Consider the following 21,151-nt stretch of genomic DNA (forward strand, 5'->3'; position numbering starts at 1 on the left):
ACAAGAGCGGGACTTTTATTTTGGAGTGGCGACGTGACGCTGTAAGGCTGCGCTCCTGCATCTGTTGTGATTCTGCTGAAGAAAGGTTTGTGGTTTAAGCATATAAAGCGTTCAAATCAATGCAAGCCGTATTAGCTATTTATGTTTTTGCAAGTTATGTGAAATAGCATAAGTATCATTGCATGTAACATTATCTCTCATATTTCAGTCTTATAGTAAAGCACATCCACACAGGAGTTACAGAAAAGGCGTCTCCTTTCGTTTCTAGCAAACACGAATTCTCTCAATGGGAAGCAATGATGGACAAACTGAGCTTTTCTGAACTTGGAGTGATTTTGAGTCAAGTGATGCACTGTTTCACTGGATTTACCGCAAAATAACGACATCTGCTGCTCAAAACCTTGTAAATACAACCACAACACACAGGTATAAGGACAACAATGCTTTTCTTCTCTCTTTTTCTGATAGTAGCCAGAGCATTTTACAAACATAAATATCTAACTTACTGAACTGGAGAGCTGATATAGTTCAGATGTTATTCTTTCTGTTAATTATTGTCATTTTAATCATGACAGAGTGTCCAAACAAACAGAAAATAAAGCAACTGAGATCCTTGGACATAAAAATGGCGTTTATTATTAAAGAGGAGAGTGAAGACGTGAAGATTGAAGATGAAATCTGTGTGAAACGAGAAGATACTGAGGAAACCGGTTGGTTTTAATTCTCTTTTGAAGCTGAACTCAATCATTTGGATGCTTATTAAAACGTTTCCCTTTATCGAAATGAATGATATTATTGGCTAAAAAGATCACTATTCCTTTGATATATATTTTGCTTTATTTTCCCCCCTATATTATAGTGGCCTAAATAAAGTGGTTAAGTTAACCACATTACAGTTAAATTCATAAACTGTCAGATTAAACAGAGTTACATTTGGAAACACAAGAGTAGATAAATAGCTTTACACACTGTAAACATGAAGGCCATTGTCTTACTTTTAATTCACAAGTTTACTTACTGATGTACTAACAATGATTCACACACAGTCTTGGTGCATATATATTTGGACACTGACACAATTTTCATAATTTTGGCTCTGTATGCGACTAGAATAGATTCAAAATGAAATGAAGAGCATTAAGCTTTAATTCAAGGGGTTGAACAAAAATGTAACATAAAATGCTTAGAAATTACAATCATTTTTATACGCGGTTCTCCCATTTTCAAGGGCTTAAAAGTAATTGGACAAATTTTCATTTTTAATATTTTGTTGAGAACCCTTTGCAGACTATGACTGCCGTGGGTTTTTCTGCCTTTAGTTTTGTTTTCAGCGAGTGAAATGCATGCTCAATCGGAGTGAAATCAGGAGAAAATGTAAACTTATTTAAAATTTTCTTTAATATTTTACTGATACATTGGTAAATCTCTGTGTAAAAATAAAATATTGATGCTACCGTCTTTCTGAAATCAATATACCTCACTGTAATGTGGCTCTAAATCTTTCAAAATCTTTTTTTTTTTACAAGTCAGTAAATATTCCATGAACTTGTTCTATTCAGTCACATAGCAAAAGATTAAGAAAAATACAACTTTTTAGCATGAGCGATTTATCTTCATTGATAGACATTTATTTTCATAGTGTTATTTAGTGAATATAAAATTTTAATTAACAGTTTCAAGACAAACTTTGTCAACAAATTTTTTTTTTTTACCATTTTAAGATGAGTTCTATATATATTTCGCCCCATTCAGTGAAGATTCATCCAAGATATTTAATATTTTGGCTTTCATCACGGTTTATGTTAGTACTTAAGTGTTTTTTGGGAGTATCTGTACTTTACTTGAGTTTTTATATTTCAGCCAACGTTTAGTCCGATACATTTCCCCGAAGCATATTTGTTATTTACTACGAAATAGCCAGAAGCAGGTTTTGACAAATAAATGGTCTGGCGCTTGCAATTTAGAGCTCCTAGAAACACCTTTGCTCATGCAATAAGAGATTTACACTGTAGACATAATACTGCTTGTTTTTGCTCAATTTTGACAATGAAAATAGCTCCAAACAAAGATCACAGAACTGTTTTGTGTTTTGCGAGCAATGGACGGCGTTTATCTAATGAATGAATTAGCTTTTTGAATGAATCGGTTAATAAAAATGATTCAGAACAAATGCTTTGTTCCTGAATGAATCGGCCGTTTGAATGAATCTGTTGAATCTCAATGACTTGCTCATTAACAGTCACTTGCTGCCACCTACTGGCGGTTTTAATTTCACATTTCGACTATCAATATTCAACATTTTTTGTTAAAAACAAAACATTAGGCCGATTTATGCATCTGTAACTGAGTAATCTAAATGCTGTTTCAAATGCAGATTGCAGAAATGCTTCCTTATGTTCAGATAAAAGACACTAAGTACCAGATAAAGTAGTTACTCTAGTTTGCATTTACTGACACTTTTACTTTAAATAATTAAGTACGAAAAGTATTTTTCTTAAGTCTTAAATGTACTTAAGTACAATAAATATCACATACTTTAAGACTTTTACTCAAGTAATATTCTAAACGGTGTTTTCAACTTCTACCAAAGTCATTTACTGGTAAGATATTTGTACTTTTACTTAAAGGGATAGTTCACCCAAAAAATGAAAATGTGATGTTTATCTGCTTGCCCCCAGGTCATTCAAGATGTAGGTGACTTTGTTTCTTCAGAAAAACACAAACCGTTGAAGTCTGTCAGCCAAATAATGTGAGTGGATGGGCACCAGACCTTTAAAAGTAAAAAGAAACATGCACAGACAAATCCAAATTACACCCTGCGGCTCGTGACGATACACTGATGTCCTAAGACAAACGATCGGTTGATGGACGTGGCTGTGTATCAAAGCTAAAAAATTATATAAATACTGTTCAGTTTCTCTCAAAAACCGATCGTTTCGTGTCTTAGGACATCAATGTATCGTCACGAGCCGCAGGGTGTAATTTGGATTTTCATTTTTGGGTGCACTATCCCTTTAAGTATGGCGTTTAGGTACTTTATACACCACTGATAGCCATTACATCTGAAACCATCAATAGCTTATTTTGCTGACAACATTTCTAAGGGGGTAAGAAGGCTGTTCTATAAATGTTGGAAATGTCATTATCAAAGAATGGATTGCTCTCTGGTTTTTAACTTTTTTTTAAACTAGAAAATAGCACACTGATCGATGGAGATCTAGATGCGTGGAGGTTTTTTATATTTTATCTCGTCAATATGAGAAGAATAATAGTCAATATGTGACCCTGGACCACAAAACCAGTCTTAAGTCGCTGGGGTATGTTTGTAGCAATAGCCAAAAATACATTGTATGGGTCAAAATTATTGATTTTTCTTTTATGTCAAAAATCATTAGGAAATTAAGTAAAGATCATGTTCCATGAAGATTTTGTGTAAAATTCCTACTGTAAACCTATCAAAATGTAATTTTTGATTAGTAATATGCATTGCTAAGAACTTAATTTGGACAACTTTAAATGTGATTTTCTCAGTATTTTGATTTTATGCACCCTTCGATTTCAGATTTTCCAATAGAAGTATCTCGGCCAAATATTGTCCTATCCTAACAAACCATACATCAATAGAAAGCTTATTTATTGAGCTTTCATGTGGTCCAGGGTCACATATGTTTAATACACTATTAACGTAAAGACCTTCGTAGTTTCTTCAGGTGGTAAGCAAATATAGAACTATTAGGTGAACCCCAAAGAAAACTTATCTAATGGGAGGCATATACAAGGAGAAAAGAAGAGGACCTAATACTGAGCCCTGCAGCACTCCATAACTGTATTTGATGAGATGTCTCTTCATTTACATTTATGTGGTAGCAGTCAAAAAGATAGGGCATAAACTGAGTTTACATTACAAATTTGCACAAAACTTTGGTGTATATTATAAATGTTGATTAAAAAGTATTGCGAAATGACGTCGTTTTTTTTTTTTTTCTCTAGCTATAAGTCATGGCCATGGAATTTTGTCTATATTTAACCGAATGTGATCTTTAAATATGAAAAAATTGCTGTTTTGCAAAATAATCCTTTTTTTAAATTGCCTGAAAAATCAACTCATGTGAGTGTAAAAACTTTTTTGCAATATATGGGAGTTTTTGCGCAATTGACGCGTTTCCATTAGGCGTACTTTCAATTCATAATTTCAATTTGCGCAATTTAAAGGGTAATGAAAACGCGGCTAGCCAATTTTTGTCCACAAATGGCAAAATAAGCTGTCAAAGAGAACGTTATAGTCCGTGTTGTTAAAAGATCTAGCTAGTTTAACTTTTAATGAGCAGTGTTACAGTGATCTGAAATTTGAGCTGAAATAGTTTAGGTTTTACAGAGATGGAGTATTTGTAAATATGGTTGAAAGACACCATTTTTGTAATGGTTTTAGACATGATGAGATTTAAGGGAGTACCTCCAGTTTAAACGTTTTTCGGACCTAAAGAAAGCAAAGCGGTATGGGATCCGTTACTGCCCTCCAAAAGCAGAGTGCAGTAACTACGCCAACACTAAAACTGAGAAAAATGCCTTTAAAGTTTTTACAGCAGCTAGTCAAACATGTCGAAATTCTGTTGAAAAACTCAATTTTGACCAAATGTGTAGTTACTGCGCTTTGCCTTTGGAGGGCAGATTACATATCAAAATATTTTTTGCCTGTTGCTTTATGCCCATTAAACTGGGGTTAACTTGTATTTGCATTTTTTCACCTTAGACGTGATGTTGCTAAAAGAGGAGAGTGAAGAACTGGATGAAACGGAAGAACAAGATCAGCGGGAGAAACATTATATCATAACTGAAGACAATTCTGAAAAGACTTCCTCACGGAAAAGTGATTTCATCTGCCAGCAGTGTGGCAAGTGTTTCTCTACGAAAGGAAACCTTAAACTCCACTTGGACATTCACACTGGAGAGAAGCCTTACTTCTGCCATCAGTGTGGAAAGTCCTTCACTAAGAAAGGAACACTGAAGGGCCACATGAGCATTCATACTCGAGAAAAGCCTTATACGTGCCCTCAGTGTGGAAACCGTTTCACCCAGCAAGGAAGCTTTAACAGACACATGCGAGTTCACACCGGAGACAAGCCTTATACGTGTGAACTGTGTGGGAAGAGCTTCACAACAAAGCTAAACCTTCGGTATCACATGAACAGCCACACTGGCGAGACGCCGTTTACATGTGATCAGTGTGGAAGGGGCTTCAGACATAAGGCGACTCTTAAAAAGCATGTGGAGGTTCACTCGAGAGAGAGCCGTTTTATCTGTCATCAGTGTGGAATGAGTTTCTCAGACTGCAAAACTCTCAATGATCACGTGTTAACTCACATAGGAGAGAAACCTTACATGTGCCTTCAGTGTGGAAAGGCTAGCACAAACAATACAAACCTTGCTGTTCACATGAGAATACACACTGGAGAGAAGCCTTTCGCCTGCCCGCATTGTGGAAAGAGCTTCAGATTTGTAGGAAACTTCCAGACTCACATGAGAGTCCACACCGGAGTGAAACCTTTCACATGTCTGGAGTGTGACCAGAGTTTCTCGTATCAGAAAGATCTGAAACGTCATCTGCTAACTCACTCTGAAAAGGAATGCTAGGGTTCTTCAATGGAGAGAGGTTTACAAAGTAGAGCAATCTCAAAAATCACACTGCAAAAAAATGCTTTTCTTACTTAGATTTTTTTAATCATTATTACATGAGGAGAAGGAGGAATGCTGCCAGTGAGCCCAAGAACACCATCCCCACCGTCAAGCATGGAGGTGGAAGCATTATGAACATATAAAAATTGTTTTGAGAAAAAAAGTTAAAATTAAGAAAGTTTTTGCTTGAAACAAGATAAATAATCTGCCAATGAGGAAAGAAAAATAATCTAGTTGTCTGCTCGAAATAAATTTATTTTTCTTACCCCAATGGCAGATTATTTTGCTTGTGTTAAGTAAAAACATGCTTTAGTTTGACTTTTTTCTGAAAACAAGACCATTTTTACTCGTTTAGAAAATCCTTCTTGATTTAAGAATTTTTTAGATATTTTGGCTCGAAACAAGACAAAAAGTCTTAAGTACGAAAAGCATTTTTTGCAGTGCACCTGCATATTCATTAAGAAATAAAATTTTTCATCACACAAGCTGCGTTTCCATTACAGATTTGCGCAAAACTTTGGCGCTGTTTTAGAAATGTCGATTAATTTATTTACCGATGTTATGCAATTGAAACATAATTTTTTCCTCTCGTGATAAATCATGGCAATGGATTTTTGTGGGATTTGAGGTATATTTAATCAAATCTGAGCTGGGGGGGGGGGTCTTGTAAACAAGACAAAAAGTCTTAAGTACGAAAAGCATTTTTTGCAGTGCACCTGCATATTCATTCTGGAGAAAGGCAAATTTCATGAGAAATAAAATTTGTCATCACACAAGCTGCGTTTCCATTACAGGTTTGCGCAAAACTTTGGCACTATTTTATAAATGACGATTAAAAAGTACTGCGAAATGACCGCATTTCCATTTACTGATGTTATGCAATTGAAATGTAAGTTTTTCCTTTCGCGATAAGTCATGGCAACGGATTATATGCAGAAAAAAAACGTTTCCATTGCTGTATTGCCTCATGCGAGCAAAAAAACTTTTGCAATATATGGGAGTTTTCGCGCAATTGGCGCATTTCCATTAGGCATATTTTCAATTTGTATTCTTTGTGTGAAAAGAGTTTTAAATGGATCTGCCATTTAAATGGGGCCAAGTTTCAAATATTAAATGTTGGTGAGAGATGCTCTAATTTTGACAGTCTTTGATTTACAGTGCACCGCATAAATGAGTACACCCTCTCTGAATAAATATAAAAGATGTCTTTTTTTTTAATGGAAACTTATATAATTCATGGATAGATTGCCAAATTGAAATGTGTTAAACATGTAATTAATAAAAACAATTAAATATATGCCAATATTTTCTGTAAAATAAGTAAATTAGCCAATTTTGTTTAAATGAAGGATTGCAGAAATGTGTACACCCTAGATTTAATTCAGCAAATGTATAATATTCTAGTACTCAGTATGTCCTCCAGAACTTGAAGTATACTGCTTTGACCCTTCATGGCAAAGTTCATTACAAATTGTTATATCTGTCTTGTTTAACTCCCGGAGGACGACCACCTTAAATGCCCTGGGCCCGTATTTATCAAGCTTCTTAAAGTGCCATTTTAGTCTTAAGAGCTGAGAATTCATGAAACTAACTTTTAAGTGTAGCTTTGAGCCATGAATTTTTAAGACTGAGTGAAATGCATGTCTACTAAACGATTTTCACCTTGTCTTTATTGTCACGCTGAAAAAATTCCCAATAATTTAGGAAATGAGGGGAGGGTAGCATCTCCGGTTTCAGTTTTTTTTTTATATTACATCCCACAGTGGTGTGTGAGTTCATGACAGCATTGATTAAACACAACTTCCCACACCTTTAGCACTCATAAATCCCTATATAAGAGCTTTACTACGACTGAACATCACTGTGGGAACCAGACACTTCTCACTGTACTCCTCCTCTAGCAACAGCATAACATCTTGAATGCTTTTGGATTCGAAATGATTAACTTGAGACTAGAGCATGGACACCCAGAAAGCTTATATTTTGTAAATATGTGCCTTTGACAATGTTAAATGAGTTTATTGTGCTTTGGCTAAAGTAGGTAATTCCACCTTGTGTTCTGTGAGATAAAGTGTCATTCTTTTCATAGCTTTTGCCGGCTCTGAGACACTTTGATGATATTACTCAGGCAAAAAATTACTTATCACTAAATGAAAACTTATGTGATGAAGTTTAGTGTCTTGTAATCAAATTATTAGATTAAAAAAACTTGTGTTGCTGTGAAACAGCAATGTAAAAGAAAACAAATAAAAGGACATAAACTGAATGAAATAATGAACATTGCTCAAATTTTTTATTTTGCTAATATTTTTTCTGAAGAAAGGTAGACATGTATAGTGATGAAAGCCAAAATATTAAAGATCATGGTTGAATATTTACTGAGTAGTCCACTATTTTGTAGAGGGGGGACAAAATGACAGTTTTCACCTGACTTCAGAAAGACTGCAGCATCATTGTTATTTGTACGCAGAGATGGGTAGGTCTGTTAGTAAAATCTGTTGACTTTAGCAAACTTTGTTGCATTATATGCCAATGGTGACCATTCAAAAATGAGGAAATGGCACTTTTCAGGTTTTTTCACAATATGTTTTTAGATTCTAGTTCTTAATAAACGTTTGTTTTGGATTCTTCATTTTCGAGGCCCTACATTGTTCAGTCCTAGAGATATTAGGATTTTAAAAAAGGCTTCAGCAGTAACACGTTAAATTGTTCACATTTTCAGTGGTCACAAATCAAATGTGATTCATTTAAAAAAAAACTATCAAATTTTTGGAAAGAGTAATGTCTGAAGAACAAATAAATCTTGAAACTAGAGATGTATCTTGTTTCCTCTCTGTCAAGACAGCTGCATTAAACATTCCCGAGAGCCATAAATATTTTTTCCAAACTTTGCATACCTATAACTCAAGAAGTATTAAAAAGATCACAATATTTTAGATTCTAATTCTTAATAAACTTTTGTTTTGGAATATTTATTTTCAAGGCCCTACATCATTCAGTCCCAGAGAAATGAGGATCTCAATGAGGCTTAATGTCCAGGTTCTTGAATACTGCCCATTTTCAGTGGTTGAAAATCAGATGTTGGTCACTTTGTACACAGTCAATACTCGTTGAAGATCATTTCTAGCCCTCTCGACGGATGGAGTGCATAAGCAGATATTGTTCCTTTAGAACAATACTCATCGTTTCAAAAGCAGCTGTCTAATGTCTAGCAGGAATAAAATGCTGCAAGCACCCATATAAGAAGATCATTTGTGACCCGTACAAGTGCGGTCTCTGTACTGTGTCCAGATCTGACTCCAGACTGGATCGATTCCATTAAATTGTTTTTGGACATATATTGCTATTGTATAGGGAGAATTTGGCCACATGTGTGGGACTTCTCACTGGATACATAGAGGCTTAAGGTATATAACAACTTCATTTTTTTAACAAAATCCTCTGCTTTCTGGAAGTCATCATCTGTGAGCCTTTCCAGTCTGGGGGGGAAAGATATAAGAATAATATATTAACTGTTGTTACTTATTGTTTTACAACTGATATTTATGTCTATTAATTGTCTTTCTTGACCGAGTGCTTGTATCTGCTATTTTGGGCCATGCCTATTTGGATTGAATGGCTGGTAAAGTTGTCAGTTGGGGTACCGTAAAGAAGTTGAACGGACTTATGGTGCGTTTGAAACCAGACACGAGGGAAGGGACAGTTGAACTTGTCTATAAAAGGGGTTGAATGGGAGTTTGGACTGAGATTTCCTGAGCTAGACAGTGAAGATTTGACAGGTGAGTGCTAGTTGGAGAGAGAGACAGGGGGATGGGATCGGGAAAGGTCTACGAGGCAGGATTCAAACACCCAAAGTGCAACTGCGGCCTTTTTTTACCTAAAATTTTCTGCAAGCTACGTCAATGGGGCTAACCCGGGAAGAGAGAGAAGGGGCCAATGACGCAGTTGGCATCTATTTCTTTTTTAATTTGGAAGTCAACTGTTTCAGGTTTGGTGAGAGCGGACTGGAGATTGGGACAGATGAGGCTATGAAAGCCGTGTGAGAGACCTGATAGTACATAACCGGTCAAAAGGGAGTCAGGGTGATGAAGTAGCTCTGTAGACAAACGAAAAACATTTACAGGAGTTGATAAATATTCAAAATATCAAGTGGGCATGAGCACTACCACAAAAATTGCAAGCATGCAAAACATGAACCAGCAGTGTTGTCTTGAGTATCTACCAGTATTGAAACTGGAGCAGACCTGGTTGTCAGAGGAAGATGGGCAGCGGCAAAATGTGGTTGGAATGGGTGTTTGGAAGGTGTGGGACGTAGCTGGTGGATTTGGACGGAGATGGTTCAGGGCAGAGAGGAATTGATGGTTGAAGGGGCTTGTGATGGTAAAGTGGGAAAAGGAAAGACAAGACCGTGCATTCAATGTTGCGGCAACCTAAAAACATTCTATTTTAAAGATTTTTCCACAGTCTGTGATGATTTGGGGTACAATGTCATATGATGGTTTCGGTCCACTGTGTTTTTTGAAAACTGCACCCATTTACCAAGAAATTTTAGAGCACTTTATGCTTCCTTCTGCTGACCAGCTTTTAAAAGATGTGTTTGTAGTTAATGGAGAAGGATGGAAGTGGAACAAACCAGGAATGTCCAGTGGTTAGCCTCATTGACCGACCCCACCAGCATCATGTGTCTCTGGATCCATATCCAGCATAGAGGTATAAATATGCATATCACCAAATTCTTTGATAATATTTTCTTAATCCTTAAGTGCCTTTATCTTATTCAGTTATTCAAAGAGCACCAGGACATGAAGACATTTACCCCAGCCAGTATTTCTTGTTTTACCTAAGCGGCATTGTGGCATTAGGATTTTAATGTTTGTTTGTTTTTTCCTGTTCCAAATATTTGTTTTATTGATGATTGCAGATTTGCACGGTACTACAGAATGCCTGCAGAATATTTAACAGAATATAGTCAGTAATATAAATTCTAAGGAAAACAATAACATGAAAGTGAACTACAGTGCATCTAATGCACATATATATTAAATACACATATATTAGCTGCATTATGGTCTTCACTTTAAATTTCCTCGTCAGGTATTCCAAATCCCATGTGAAGATTTTTGTATGAGCCTTCCACTCATTTTCCCTGGCCTTTTGTTCGTGACAGTAAAGCAGCATTTGGTCTCCATACATTCAACAACAAACTAAAGTAATTAACATGAAGATTTTTTATATTTATTCCATGGAATGTCTGGATACTGGATTCTGATTGGCTGGCAGGTGTGCAGTAAAACCGTTTAATGCACAGGTAGCTCCAAGTTAGTTTTATCACCGTTCTATATTAAAGGTTGTATCAGAGATTTATAGCCTAAAACATAAAGATATGCCAAAAAAAAAAAACAATCGGCGCTATCAACTATTCCATAGATAATCAAACAGTGTTCCAACCAATCAGCGTCAGGGGTTTGGTGTTGTGGTCTTTCCTACTGGTGCTGGGATGTGAGGGAGGCGGAGCGAAAGGCCACAACACCAAAACCCTGACGCTGATTGGTTGGAACACTGTTTGTTTATGTGTGGAAAGGTTGGTAGTGCCGATTGTTTTTTTGGCATAACTCTGACCGTAGGCTGACCAGAGAGACAGGGTTTTTTCACAGACAATTTATGGGGCAGGCAGCGAGCGGATCGTAAAGAAAGGTCAGCTGAAATTGACACTTTATGTTTCAGGCTAGAAATCGCTGATACAACCTTTAATGCGCTGCTTTAATTGATGCACGCAAAAGCACAGAGAGAGAGAGAGGTCGGAGATCGCATTGTGCTGCGCACATACATAAACTTCTTGTCAGCATTTTTTAAGATGTTAACAGATCAAATTCTCTGTTCCCAGGTCCTATCTCACAATTTGTAGATATCCCTCTACATTCTCCACAAAGTAACCAGCTATGACTTCAGGGTTGCTGTTTGTATGTGCTGCCTTGAGCCAGAAAATTTTATGAGAAAATCTGTCTACGCACCCGTTTATACAGATTTCATATGGTGTCAGTTTATCATACAAATCTAGGTGCCAAATATAATTGGGACCTTCAGAAAAGTACTGCAGACAATGAAGTCGCCGTAGACGACAAAGTAATACACTTTCTGGATCAAGCTCTTTCAAAATTATTAGAACATCCTCTTTTTGTACTCATATACCATTTTCCAGGCATTTTTGCTCCATCCAGCGGTATCTGTGGAGGCGTCCGAGACCGTTCAACTGGTCAATGATGAGTTCGAGAACTTCATTCAAGCCAGCAGCAATTTTCTAATGGCAAAGCCCATTAAACTTAAGAATCTGTTTTAGGTGCCTTTCGCTAAAAATGTACTCGTGATTTAATGCAAGAGACCGCACTGTCTTTATATGACATTCCTAATTCAAAGTAAAACATTATTTTATCAATCATCTCCATCTTTACATCTCATCTCGACCACCATTGTTACACAAGAAATAACAAGTGATTCTGGCCAAATGTTGGTGATGGATTAGCCCCCCCTTGTGGCCGAGCCCCAGTGGAAAAGCTTTATGAGGGAGAGCCTGGTGTCTCTGTGACATGTACACCATTGGAGCAGTGAAAAAAAATTCAGTTTTCAAGGTGTGCCTATAGGCCCATTATACTCTGTTCAATGCATTTATAAATTAAGTTATGTGCTACTTTTGATATGAAACAAAGTCTCAGATTTCAAATGTTGTTTATTTAATTAGAAAATCCAAGCAAAAAATACCGTTTTGGTGCTCTGTCATGGTTCTTAACAGATCGCTGTAGTTTACACTGGGTACTGCCTGTGTGTAATCAAATGTATAGAAAAAGATTTGTGATGGTTTCGTTTTTGTTTTGGATCCCGTGCTCTGTTTGCTGCCACACTGCAGCACACTCACCACCAAGGTGACAAGGGTGGGCATTACAGTTAAATTACAATAGATCTCCCTCAAAGTAATGGAGAGCCTCCAGATCTTTCCGTTCACTTGCATAATGTAACGTCTATGTTATGTATCTAAGTTATCTGGTTAATATCATAGGATGTGTCATAGAACAGGCTTCAGTTTATTATTGGCATAAAGACACTCTTCAGCTTCACCTCAGGCATCTATTCCTTTTTAGATGCTTCTTTTGTAATAATATTGCGGCATCAAAATCTAACAGTGTTTTAATCATGTATTCATGTTTGCATAGACAGGTTTTCATGTCATATCTTTATTTTTAACATTCATTTTCATAACAGTCTTTAGGTATTTTCATTATCTCCATTACAACCATACCCCCCACACACATGCCCCAGCCCTGAGTACTAAACCTATTAATGATCGAAATGAGAAATTTCTAAAAATGGCCATCCTTAATTTTAACTCCATTTTCTGTATGAACGGTGCTTTGTGTATTTTCTTTGCTGTTACTCTGCAATAAATCACCCTTTTTATAATCAAAATTGTCTGACATCTTCTTTTCTTACATTCTTACATTGAACTTTACTCATGAACATTAGGCTAGCATAGATATCACACTATATTTTCTAATTTAAACCAAAAAACTGTCGCACTAAATTCTCAGATACCTCTAAACTTGCAAGTGCATCTTCTTTCCTGTATTGACCCCCTTAACATTCTCCTAAAATGATTTATGATAGTAATTTTCAAGATCACACTAAAAGAAACAAAAATGTAAATACAAATAACACCTTAAACTACTTTTTGTACATGTACATTGCTCAAAAGATCCACCAAATAGAAAAAGATTTTCTCAGCAAGAATAAAAGTTAAAGGGAACATTGACTATGACTCTGCAGAATCAAATGTGCTTCACTGTTAAACTTCAATATAGCTCACCCTTTTTATCATGAGGATAACTGGACATTTTTCTTAGTTGAGATGATTTAAAGGGATATGGATGGGTTGTAGTACAACATCAGTTTACACTATCAATTGCATCCTGTTTTGTGTATTCTCTCCAGTATTCTGGGATCTTACCCTTCTCCTGAAATGATTTCTGATAGTGATTTTCCAGATCTTTCTGGAATCGGCACACAAACCACTTCCAGTAGGCAGGCTCAGAAACATTTGGGGTGATGCTCCATTCTGCATAAACTCCTCCTGCTCTTTTGTATTCTTTAAATGGAAACCGATGATCTGATGATTTAAACAATTCACTACTTGTCACTACATTTGAGCAAAACTCTTTACAAAGATTCTTTGTTTCATCATAACAGAACCCATTAAGTCCATTAATTCGGTGGAAAGCAGCACTGTGATCTCCATCATGGTCTGCAATGGTGTTTGTGCAGGTGACTCCACAAAACGGACACTGAACCCAACAGCACTGACAGAAGTGATCAATCAGAAGCTCATCTGGTCTGTCTTTATAGTCCAATTTCCCCAGAAAGTCACTGAAATGAGCACTTACATCAGACATTATTGACGGAAGTACCTTTCTTATCACATCTTCTAGGAGTTTCACACTAACTCCATCATGCTTTAGTCCACTGAAGTCGTTTACAGAAAAGATCAGCTCATCTGAGATCAGCTGTGTGAAACTTTTCAACCAGAGATAAGCGTCTCCACTGTTCACTTGATGTTCAGTGGATTTATGAGCTGCTTCAAAGATCTTCTGCTGCAGAAGTTCAATGTTCTCCTTCATCTTGCGTAAAACACTCACACTGAATTTATCATTGATGTACTGACTGACTTCATTTTTGATGAAATTCTTGAAGTGATCTCTGGGATTATGAATGTAGTTCATGTATTTGTCAAAATCCTCCTCTTCTGCCAGTGTATTCAGGATGTGTTTCTCCAATTTTGATCTGTTTCCATTCAGTGATTTACAGTTTGATCTCATTTCATCTGCTAAATCTTTGGCAGTCTTCTTGTAGATGCTCAGCTCAATGGGCTCTTTCAGTTTCTGACAGATGATCTCACCAAAAATGGCAGTTGATGTTTCGTCATGATAGTATTTCTGGAAAATACTATAATACTCTTCTCTCTTCCTCTCAACATATATTACAGGATCATTGGCATTTCTGAACAGTCTGTGTTGGTCAGTGATCATCTTGTTTGCTCTCTTACAGATGGAAAGAACCAAATCAATGAAGAATTCATCCTTGAACACATATTTTGCTGATTTCTCATCTTCCTGATGTTTTGTTACTGTCTTCTTGATGTAATCTGTGAGTTTCTGAATGCAGTTTTTGTTGTAGCCCATCTTTGAAATGTTAAAAGACTGAATCATTTTGTCTGACTGCTGATCAACATCTGAGACTAATGATTTTATTTGGGATTCTTCTTCATTAGAGAGAAGACTAAAGCCTAACATCTCTTTAACCCCTCTTACGTCTTTTTTAATGTGTCCAGTGGATCTCTTAATCTGTACATAATCTGAATAACTCCACACAGTGAAAATATCCCTGTCCTCCTTCAGTTGATCTACAAGAGCACTTTTATAGATGTCACTGAGGATTTTTCTCACATCTCTCATTATGTCAATGTCTTTGATTGCAAGAGTGTCTCTGATCTTCTTCATACTATGTTCCCAAAACAAATCAAACTCTTTCTTCAGTATTTCCTCTTTGAGTTTTAAGGCAAGTTCTTTGCTCTTTTCATAGAGAGTGTTTTCATGATGTGTCCTCTGAGCATCAATCATTTTCTTCTGGTCTCGCTGCTGAAGAATCTCATTTATTTTCCTTTTTGTTTCTCTCACAATGTTTTCCTGAAGCTCTTTGATATGAATTTCAAATGATGTTTTCCACTGAATCAATATAGAAACATATGTATCTTTATCAAAGAACTCAGACATTGATTTTTTCACTTCTTCATTTGCCTCCTTCAGCTCACTTAGTATATCACTTTCCTCAACCTCATTAATTGTTTCATTTTCTATTTTGTTGTATAGCTTGTTCTCAGTTTCCATCATGGCACTGCGAAGACTCCAGGACCACTTGCTATATTCTGTCTCCAGTTTCCTGTAGGCTGAAGTCTCCAGAGAATTTTTGAAGCTGAAGACAAACTTTTCATTTAGTAAAGCCTCCCAGAGATCTTTAATATGGTCTTTTAAGTCTATCAGCCTCATTCCACCTGATTCTTTTGCATGTGTTATTATAGTTTCCTTCAGTTCTTGAATGTTCTCACAGTAGTTTGGGTTTGGTGGAGCCATTGGTGGGTTTCCCTCCCAGAGCTGAGCAAAATACTTCACATCTTTATGAACATCAAATCTAATCACATCACTGAAATGTTCTTTATCCCTCATGTCATCTTCAGCAGCAAGTTTTGTCATATCATCCAGTGTTCTCTGCAGTTGTCTCCTTCCCTCCATGTTTTTCTCTCCAGCTGTGACGTCTGAAACGTTCTGATGCACAAACACACAGCTGGGATTTAGTCTGACCTTCTTCATCCTCATGAAGGCCTGAACAACAATCTGAAGAATGTCCTGCATCTCAGCCAGATTTTCTCCAAAGATGTTGATCAAAGTCAGATTTGCAAAACCAACTACAAATGTGGCCAATTCATTGTCATGATGTCTTGTTGATCTTCCAGCTAATTCTAGACCACGAAGACCCTCTGTATCAACAACCAGAATATAGTCAAAGTTCATCAGTGTTTTCATCTCGTCTGACACTTTAACCAGCTGCATGAAAGCTCCTCTGGTGCACCTGCCAGCACTGACGGCAAACTGTAGTCCAAACATGGCATTCAGCAAGGTGGATTTCCCAGAGCTCTGAACTCCTAAAACTGACAACACAAAGACTCTCTGGTCTCCCAGTTTCTGGAGGATTTGATCTAGAACAGCAGAGATCCAGATCACAGGAACATGAGCAGCATCTCCATCCATCAGCTCCAGCGGAAATCCAGAGATCATCATCTCTGCTGCGAGAATTGGTAGAGAAGAGAAGTCCATCTGCAGGTCTGTCTTGTTCTTTGGCACAGATGAACATGATTCATAGATCTGACCGATCTCCCTCATGATGTGCTCCAAACCAAAGGTTGCAGATTGAAGATCCTCAGATATTTTCTCAAGTTCAGTTTGCTCAGCTTTAAGTTGCTCAGATTTATCTCGATTCTCTTTCAGTCTTTTAACTGTTGACCACTTTTCATCATACTTTTGATGTAGAGCAGAAAGACCAAATGCTGTATGTTCATCCAGAAGAATTCCAAGCCATTTGAGGAAAAACTTATTTGCATCATTTAAGCAAATTTCTTTCAAAAATAATTTTACAAACTTGCTGATGCCAGAATCATGTTGCTGTTGGCGGATTTCCTTCAATGATGCAGTTTTTGAATTTCTTTCCTGTTCTGTCTCATCTGCTTGGCATCTATGTATTTCTTTGTTCTTCTGACTCCACTCATGCCACAGTTTCCCCTGATGAGGCAGAAATGATTCTTTGATTTCTCTCAGATCTTTATTCTCCAGTAAACTCATCATCTTTTGTGCTGCTTCTCTTCCTCTCCTGCAGTCTTCATCATCTTCCTCATCTACTCTTATGTCTGATTTGTTTTTCACATCTTCAAAATTGAAATTGGAAGGTGATTCTGAGAGACACTCATTTATAGCTCTTCTGAGCTCTTCAGAAACACCTGACTGATTTCTGTCTTTCAGACCCATCTTATATTTCCCTTTCATTTTCTTAATGTCAGTTAAAGAGTTAACATCATCTGTAAGAAGACAAATGAGTGGCTTTGAGTCCTTGTATAGCTGTTTCAGTTTTATCATATCTTTGTCATTCCTGTGAAGTTGTGGTAGAAGAACAACATTGACTGAGGCCATTTGAGTGAGGATCTGCAGCTGTTTCTCATGGTCTCCTGCATCACCGTGTAGATTACAGAACGCAACACAGTCAGTGAATTTATCTTCATTTGATCCAGATGGGCAGAACCAGGCGATCTCCACCACTCCATCCATCAGTTCTCTGGTTCTGCTGCTGCCGGGGCAGTTCCTGTGGAAGAATGTGTTGTGTTTCTCATTGATCAGATTGTTCATCAGCTGAGACTTAGATGAAGACACAGAGTCAAACCTGAAGAAAAACACCATTGGAGTTTGTGCCTTGTAGATCGGCTGGGTTTGACTGATGATTTCATTGTTGGTGTTTCTCATCTTCCAGCTCTTCTTTATCTGTCTGAATGTCCAGAGAGGAAACTCAATCTGTTGTGTTTCTGGATCAGGAACAAGCAGAGGCAGAGCATACTGACACTGGGACAGTTTAGTGACCATCAGCTGCTTCAGAAAACCATCAGCACAATGAAACACGGCCATCTGAACATCCATCGGGTGAATTTGCTCAGACTGAATTGTTCCTTCATTAGAAGGAGTATCATTTTTAAAAATATCATCAAAAATATCATCATCGTCTTTAGATGTGTCATTGTGTTTTTGTTGTATCTGACCCTGTTCATCGGTCTCTTTAGTTTTAATAGTTCTTGCTCTGTAGTTCATCATCAGTAGTTTTTGAATGAAAGTCTGAACCAGCTCCTCTTCAGCACAAGCCTGAGGAGAGTGTAATAAATGTCTCTTTATCTGAAGAACATCTGCACTTCTCAGTTTGTAGTGTTCTCTTTTAAGATGAAGTCTTTGAAACAGATGTTTAAGTTTTTCATTCTCTTCCTGTTGTTGGTATGGATCTGGATTAACTTCAGTTGTTCCAAAGTTTTCCTTGTTTCCCGAGTAAATAAATAAGCAACATAACATTTACTTTAATTTAATTACTTAATTAAAATATTCTTGAATTGACACCTAAGCAAACTTAATGTAATGAAGAAATAGTTAATTTTGTTTAAAAACAACTACTGAATCATAGTAAACATTACCAAAAATGAGCAACATATAAAAACTCAGTTTACCAAAGAGTGTTTTATATTTTGAAGATGTTAAACAGTTTATACCACATTAATACCACATTACGGTTAAAGTAAGAAAGAAAGTAGGTTGTAGTTTGTACTAATACAATGTCCTTGTTGTGAAATAACCAGACACTCACTTTGTGTTTTTCTCCAGTTTCTGATGTTGAGGTGTGCTCCATACTTGTTGATTCACCTTAAAAAAAGGCAGAAAACAAAACAAATTTAGCTTAAAGTAAGCATTTGAAACAAAGTATGTTTTTACTTATTTAAATGTGTAGTATTTTCATGGTATTTTTTAATAATTTAAGAGTATTGCTGTATAAAATATTTTATTTAATTTTTGCAGTTTCAGTTGACAGTACTGGCAGGGATTGTAGGTGAGAGGAGTGAATGACCAGCTCTCTCTTCCATGCTCAATACACACCACTGAAGTGCCCTTAAGCAAGGCACTGAACCCCTAATTGCTCCCCTGGCACCACAGCAAAATGGCTGCCCATTACTTTGGTTGTGACCATGATAGTCACGTCAAGTCACCTTTATTTATTTAGCAGTTTTAACAATACAGGTTGTGTTAAAGCAAATTCACAGTTTTAAACAGGACAACAGTGTATCAATAATCCAGTATTGTCGCGCTAACCAGTTGGAGGTGTGGCTGTCTTCCGTGTACCCGTCATTTCTTTCTCCTGCATGCCGCCTCCACTGCCGCATACACTCCTCTGGTGCGTCTCGACCAGGTGAAATGAATTGGGGAAATTAGAAGTTCGCGCCCAGTTCAGTGTTTCAAATACATGCATTAGTCATTTGACTGGAGTGCGATGGACAAAGAAGGCAGAGGCACAAATTAATTCACTGTGAGGAACTGGGACTTTTTGATCATGACGGGCTATCGGTAAGCTCACGTGAACTCTTAATTCATAGACTCTCATTTAGATCCTTTGTTTGGTATTTAATGTGGTAAATGTGTTAATGTTACAGGTGAAGTTTGAAAGTAATTATTACTGCATGATTTAAAGAGATAGTGATAACTAATAAGACTAAAATGCTTAGATTGGTATGGTATTGCTTGTAACATGCAGAGTAATAGTTCAAGCTGTGTTGCCTGTAAAATGCATTTGACCATTCCTGTGTTGGAAAAATACCTATTTATTTAAAATGTTTGTGTTTTATGTGTTTAAAGGTTTTTCACCTGTTGCATTTTAACCTACCATTACCACATGAAGTGATCAAAATAAATATTATTCTGACAGAAATCACAAATGTCTTGTCCTTTTCAAGTGTGGACACCTCACAGTTAGAAGACACTTGACAAGTATTATAAACAATCAATTTTCAGTTAAAGGTGTTCAGGTTCATCATGGAATTCAGTGATGTCTTCATCCGGCTCAGCTCAGTTCAAATAGTATACAATATTGCTGGAAGTTAAATGTCCCCAACTAATCCAGAGGCAACAGTGGCAAGGAACCAAAAATCCACAGGTGACAGAAATGGAGAAAAAGACCTTGGAAGAAACCAAGCTTAGTCAGGGGGCTAGTACTAGATGAAACCAGCAGTTTGTACCAAAGTCAGATTGCAGAGAACTCATCAGATGGCCGTCTAGGTTGGCGAGGTCTTCACAGATGGTCTCTGGAGCTCATCTGGTTGACATTCAGGGCTATTGAAGTCATTTCCAGGTGGTGATCCATGATCTAAGCTGGGTACGGACTGGATCCGGGGGACTGCAGTGACCATCTGATCTGGATAGAGGCTGGGTCTGGTGGCTACGGTGACCTTGGAATAAAAATGAAACTAATATTAGCGTAGATGCCATTCTTCTTACGATGCAACGAGTGCATTATGGGAGGTGTTTTCGGTTCCGGTTGACCTAATTAATGCAGCCTAACAATCCTGTAACGAATTTGGATTATGACATTTATTAAGTGTAGGCCAGGTTAAAGAGATGTGTCTTTAATCTAGATTTAAACGCAAGATAAGAAAATGATCTGCCGCCGGCAGTTGATTTTGATATTCTAGGTATTATCAAATTGCCAGAGTTTTGAGAATGCAATGGACATGAGGACTATAATGTGATAAGAGTTTGCGTAAGTACTGAGGAGTTAAACCATTAAGGGCTTTTTAAGTAATTAGCAAGATTTTAAAATCTATATGATGTTTAATAGGGAGCCAATGCAGTGCTGACAGAACCGGACTAATATGGTCATACTTTCTGGTTCTAGTAAGAACTCTAGCTGCTGCATTTTGGACCACCTTGAGTTTGTTTATTAAGCGTGCAGAACAACCACCCAATAAAGCATTACAATAATCTACCCTTGAGATAATGAACACATGGATTAACGTTTCTGCATTTGACATTGAGAGCATAGGTTGTAATTTTTATATGTTTTTTAACTAATAACCTATGCTGTCAATGTCAAATACTGAAATTTTAATTGAAATGATTTGATTTTAAATGATATGCAGTGCGTGCGTGTGTGTGTGTGTGTGTTCACTGTTCCTAATGTGTGTGCAATAACTTGGATGGAACAAATTCTAGGTATAGGGTACTATACTTGGCATTCATATAATTTCACTTTAGTTTTACCTCAAGTGTTGATTCCGCCTGATTAAAAAAAAGATCATGAGACACAGAAC

At 36.9% G+C, this 21,151-nt stretch overlaps 2 protein-coding genes across 2 annotated transcripts; one reads left to right on the forward strand and one right to left on the reverse strand.

Annotated features, from left to right (window-relative positions):
• Positions 1-131: 131 nt before the first annotated feature.
• LOC141339108 (uncharacterized) lies at positions 132-8,184 on the forward strand. Its single transcript, XM_073844743.1, has 3 exons — positions 132-426; positions 576-710; positions 4,751-8,184. The coding sequence occupies exons 2-3, from the start codon at positions 626-628 to the stop codon at positions 5,629-5,631; spliced, it is 966 nt and encodes a 321-aa protein (XP_073700844.1). The 5' UTR covers positions 132-426; positions 576-625; the 3' UTR covers positions 5,632-8,184.
• Positions 8,185-12,934: 4,750 nt separating this feature from the next.
• LOC141319719 (interferon-induced very large GTPase 1-like) lies at positions 12,935-19,212 on the reverse strand. Its single transcript, XM_073833268.1, has 3 exons — positions 19,161-19,212; positions 18,661-18,716; positions 12,935-18,335 (listed from the first exon to the last, which is right to left on the reverse strand). Exons 1-3 carry the CDS (start codon positions 19,210-19,212, stop codon positions 13,608-13,610), a joined length of 4,836 nt encoding a protein of 1,611 aa, XP_073689369.1. The 3' UTR covers positions 12,935-13,607.
• Positions 19,213-21,151: the final 1,939 nt, after the last annotated feature.

The sequence above is a fragment of the Garra rufa genome, chromosome 1, assembly GCF_049309525.1.
Source record: "Garra rufa chromosome 1, GarRuf1.0, whole genome shotgun sequence".
Classification (NCBI taxonomy): Eukaryota; Metazoa; Chordata; class Actinopteri; order Cypriniformes; family Cyprinidae; genus Garra; species Garra rufa.

Coding starts and splice junctions, on each gene's coding strand:
- LOC141339108 (XM_073844743.1), top strand. CDS start 626: ATGGCGTTTATTATTAAAGAGGAGAGTGAAGACGTGAAGATTGAAGAT. Junction 711..4,750: donor AGAAGATACTGAGGAAACCG/GTTGGTTTTAAT, acceptor TTTTCACCTTAG/ACGTGATGTTGCTAAAAGAG.
- LOC141319719 (XM_073833268.1), bottom strand. CDS start 19,212: ATGCAGGAGAAAGAAATGACGGGTACACGGAAGACAGCCACACCTCCA. Junction 18,717..19,160: donor GACAGCCACACCTCCAACTG/GTTAGCGCGACA, acceptor CCTTTTTTTAAG/GTGAATCAACAAGTATGGAG. Junction 18,336..18,660: donor AAACTGGAGAAAAACACAAA/GTGAGTGTCTGG, acceptor TCGGGAAACAAG/GAAAACTTTGGAACAACTGA.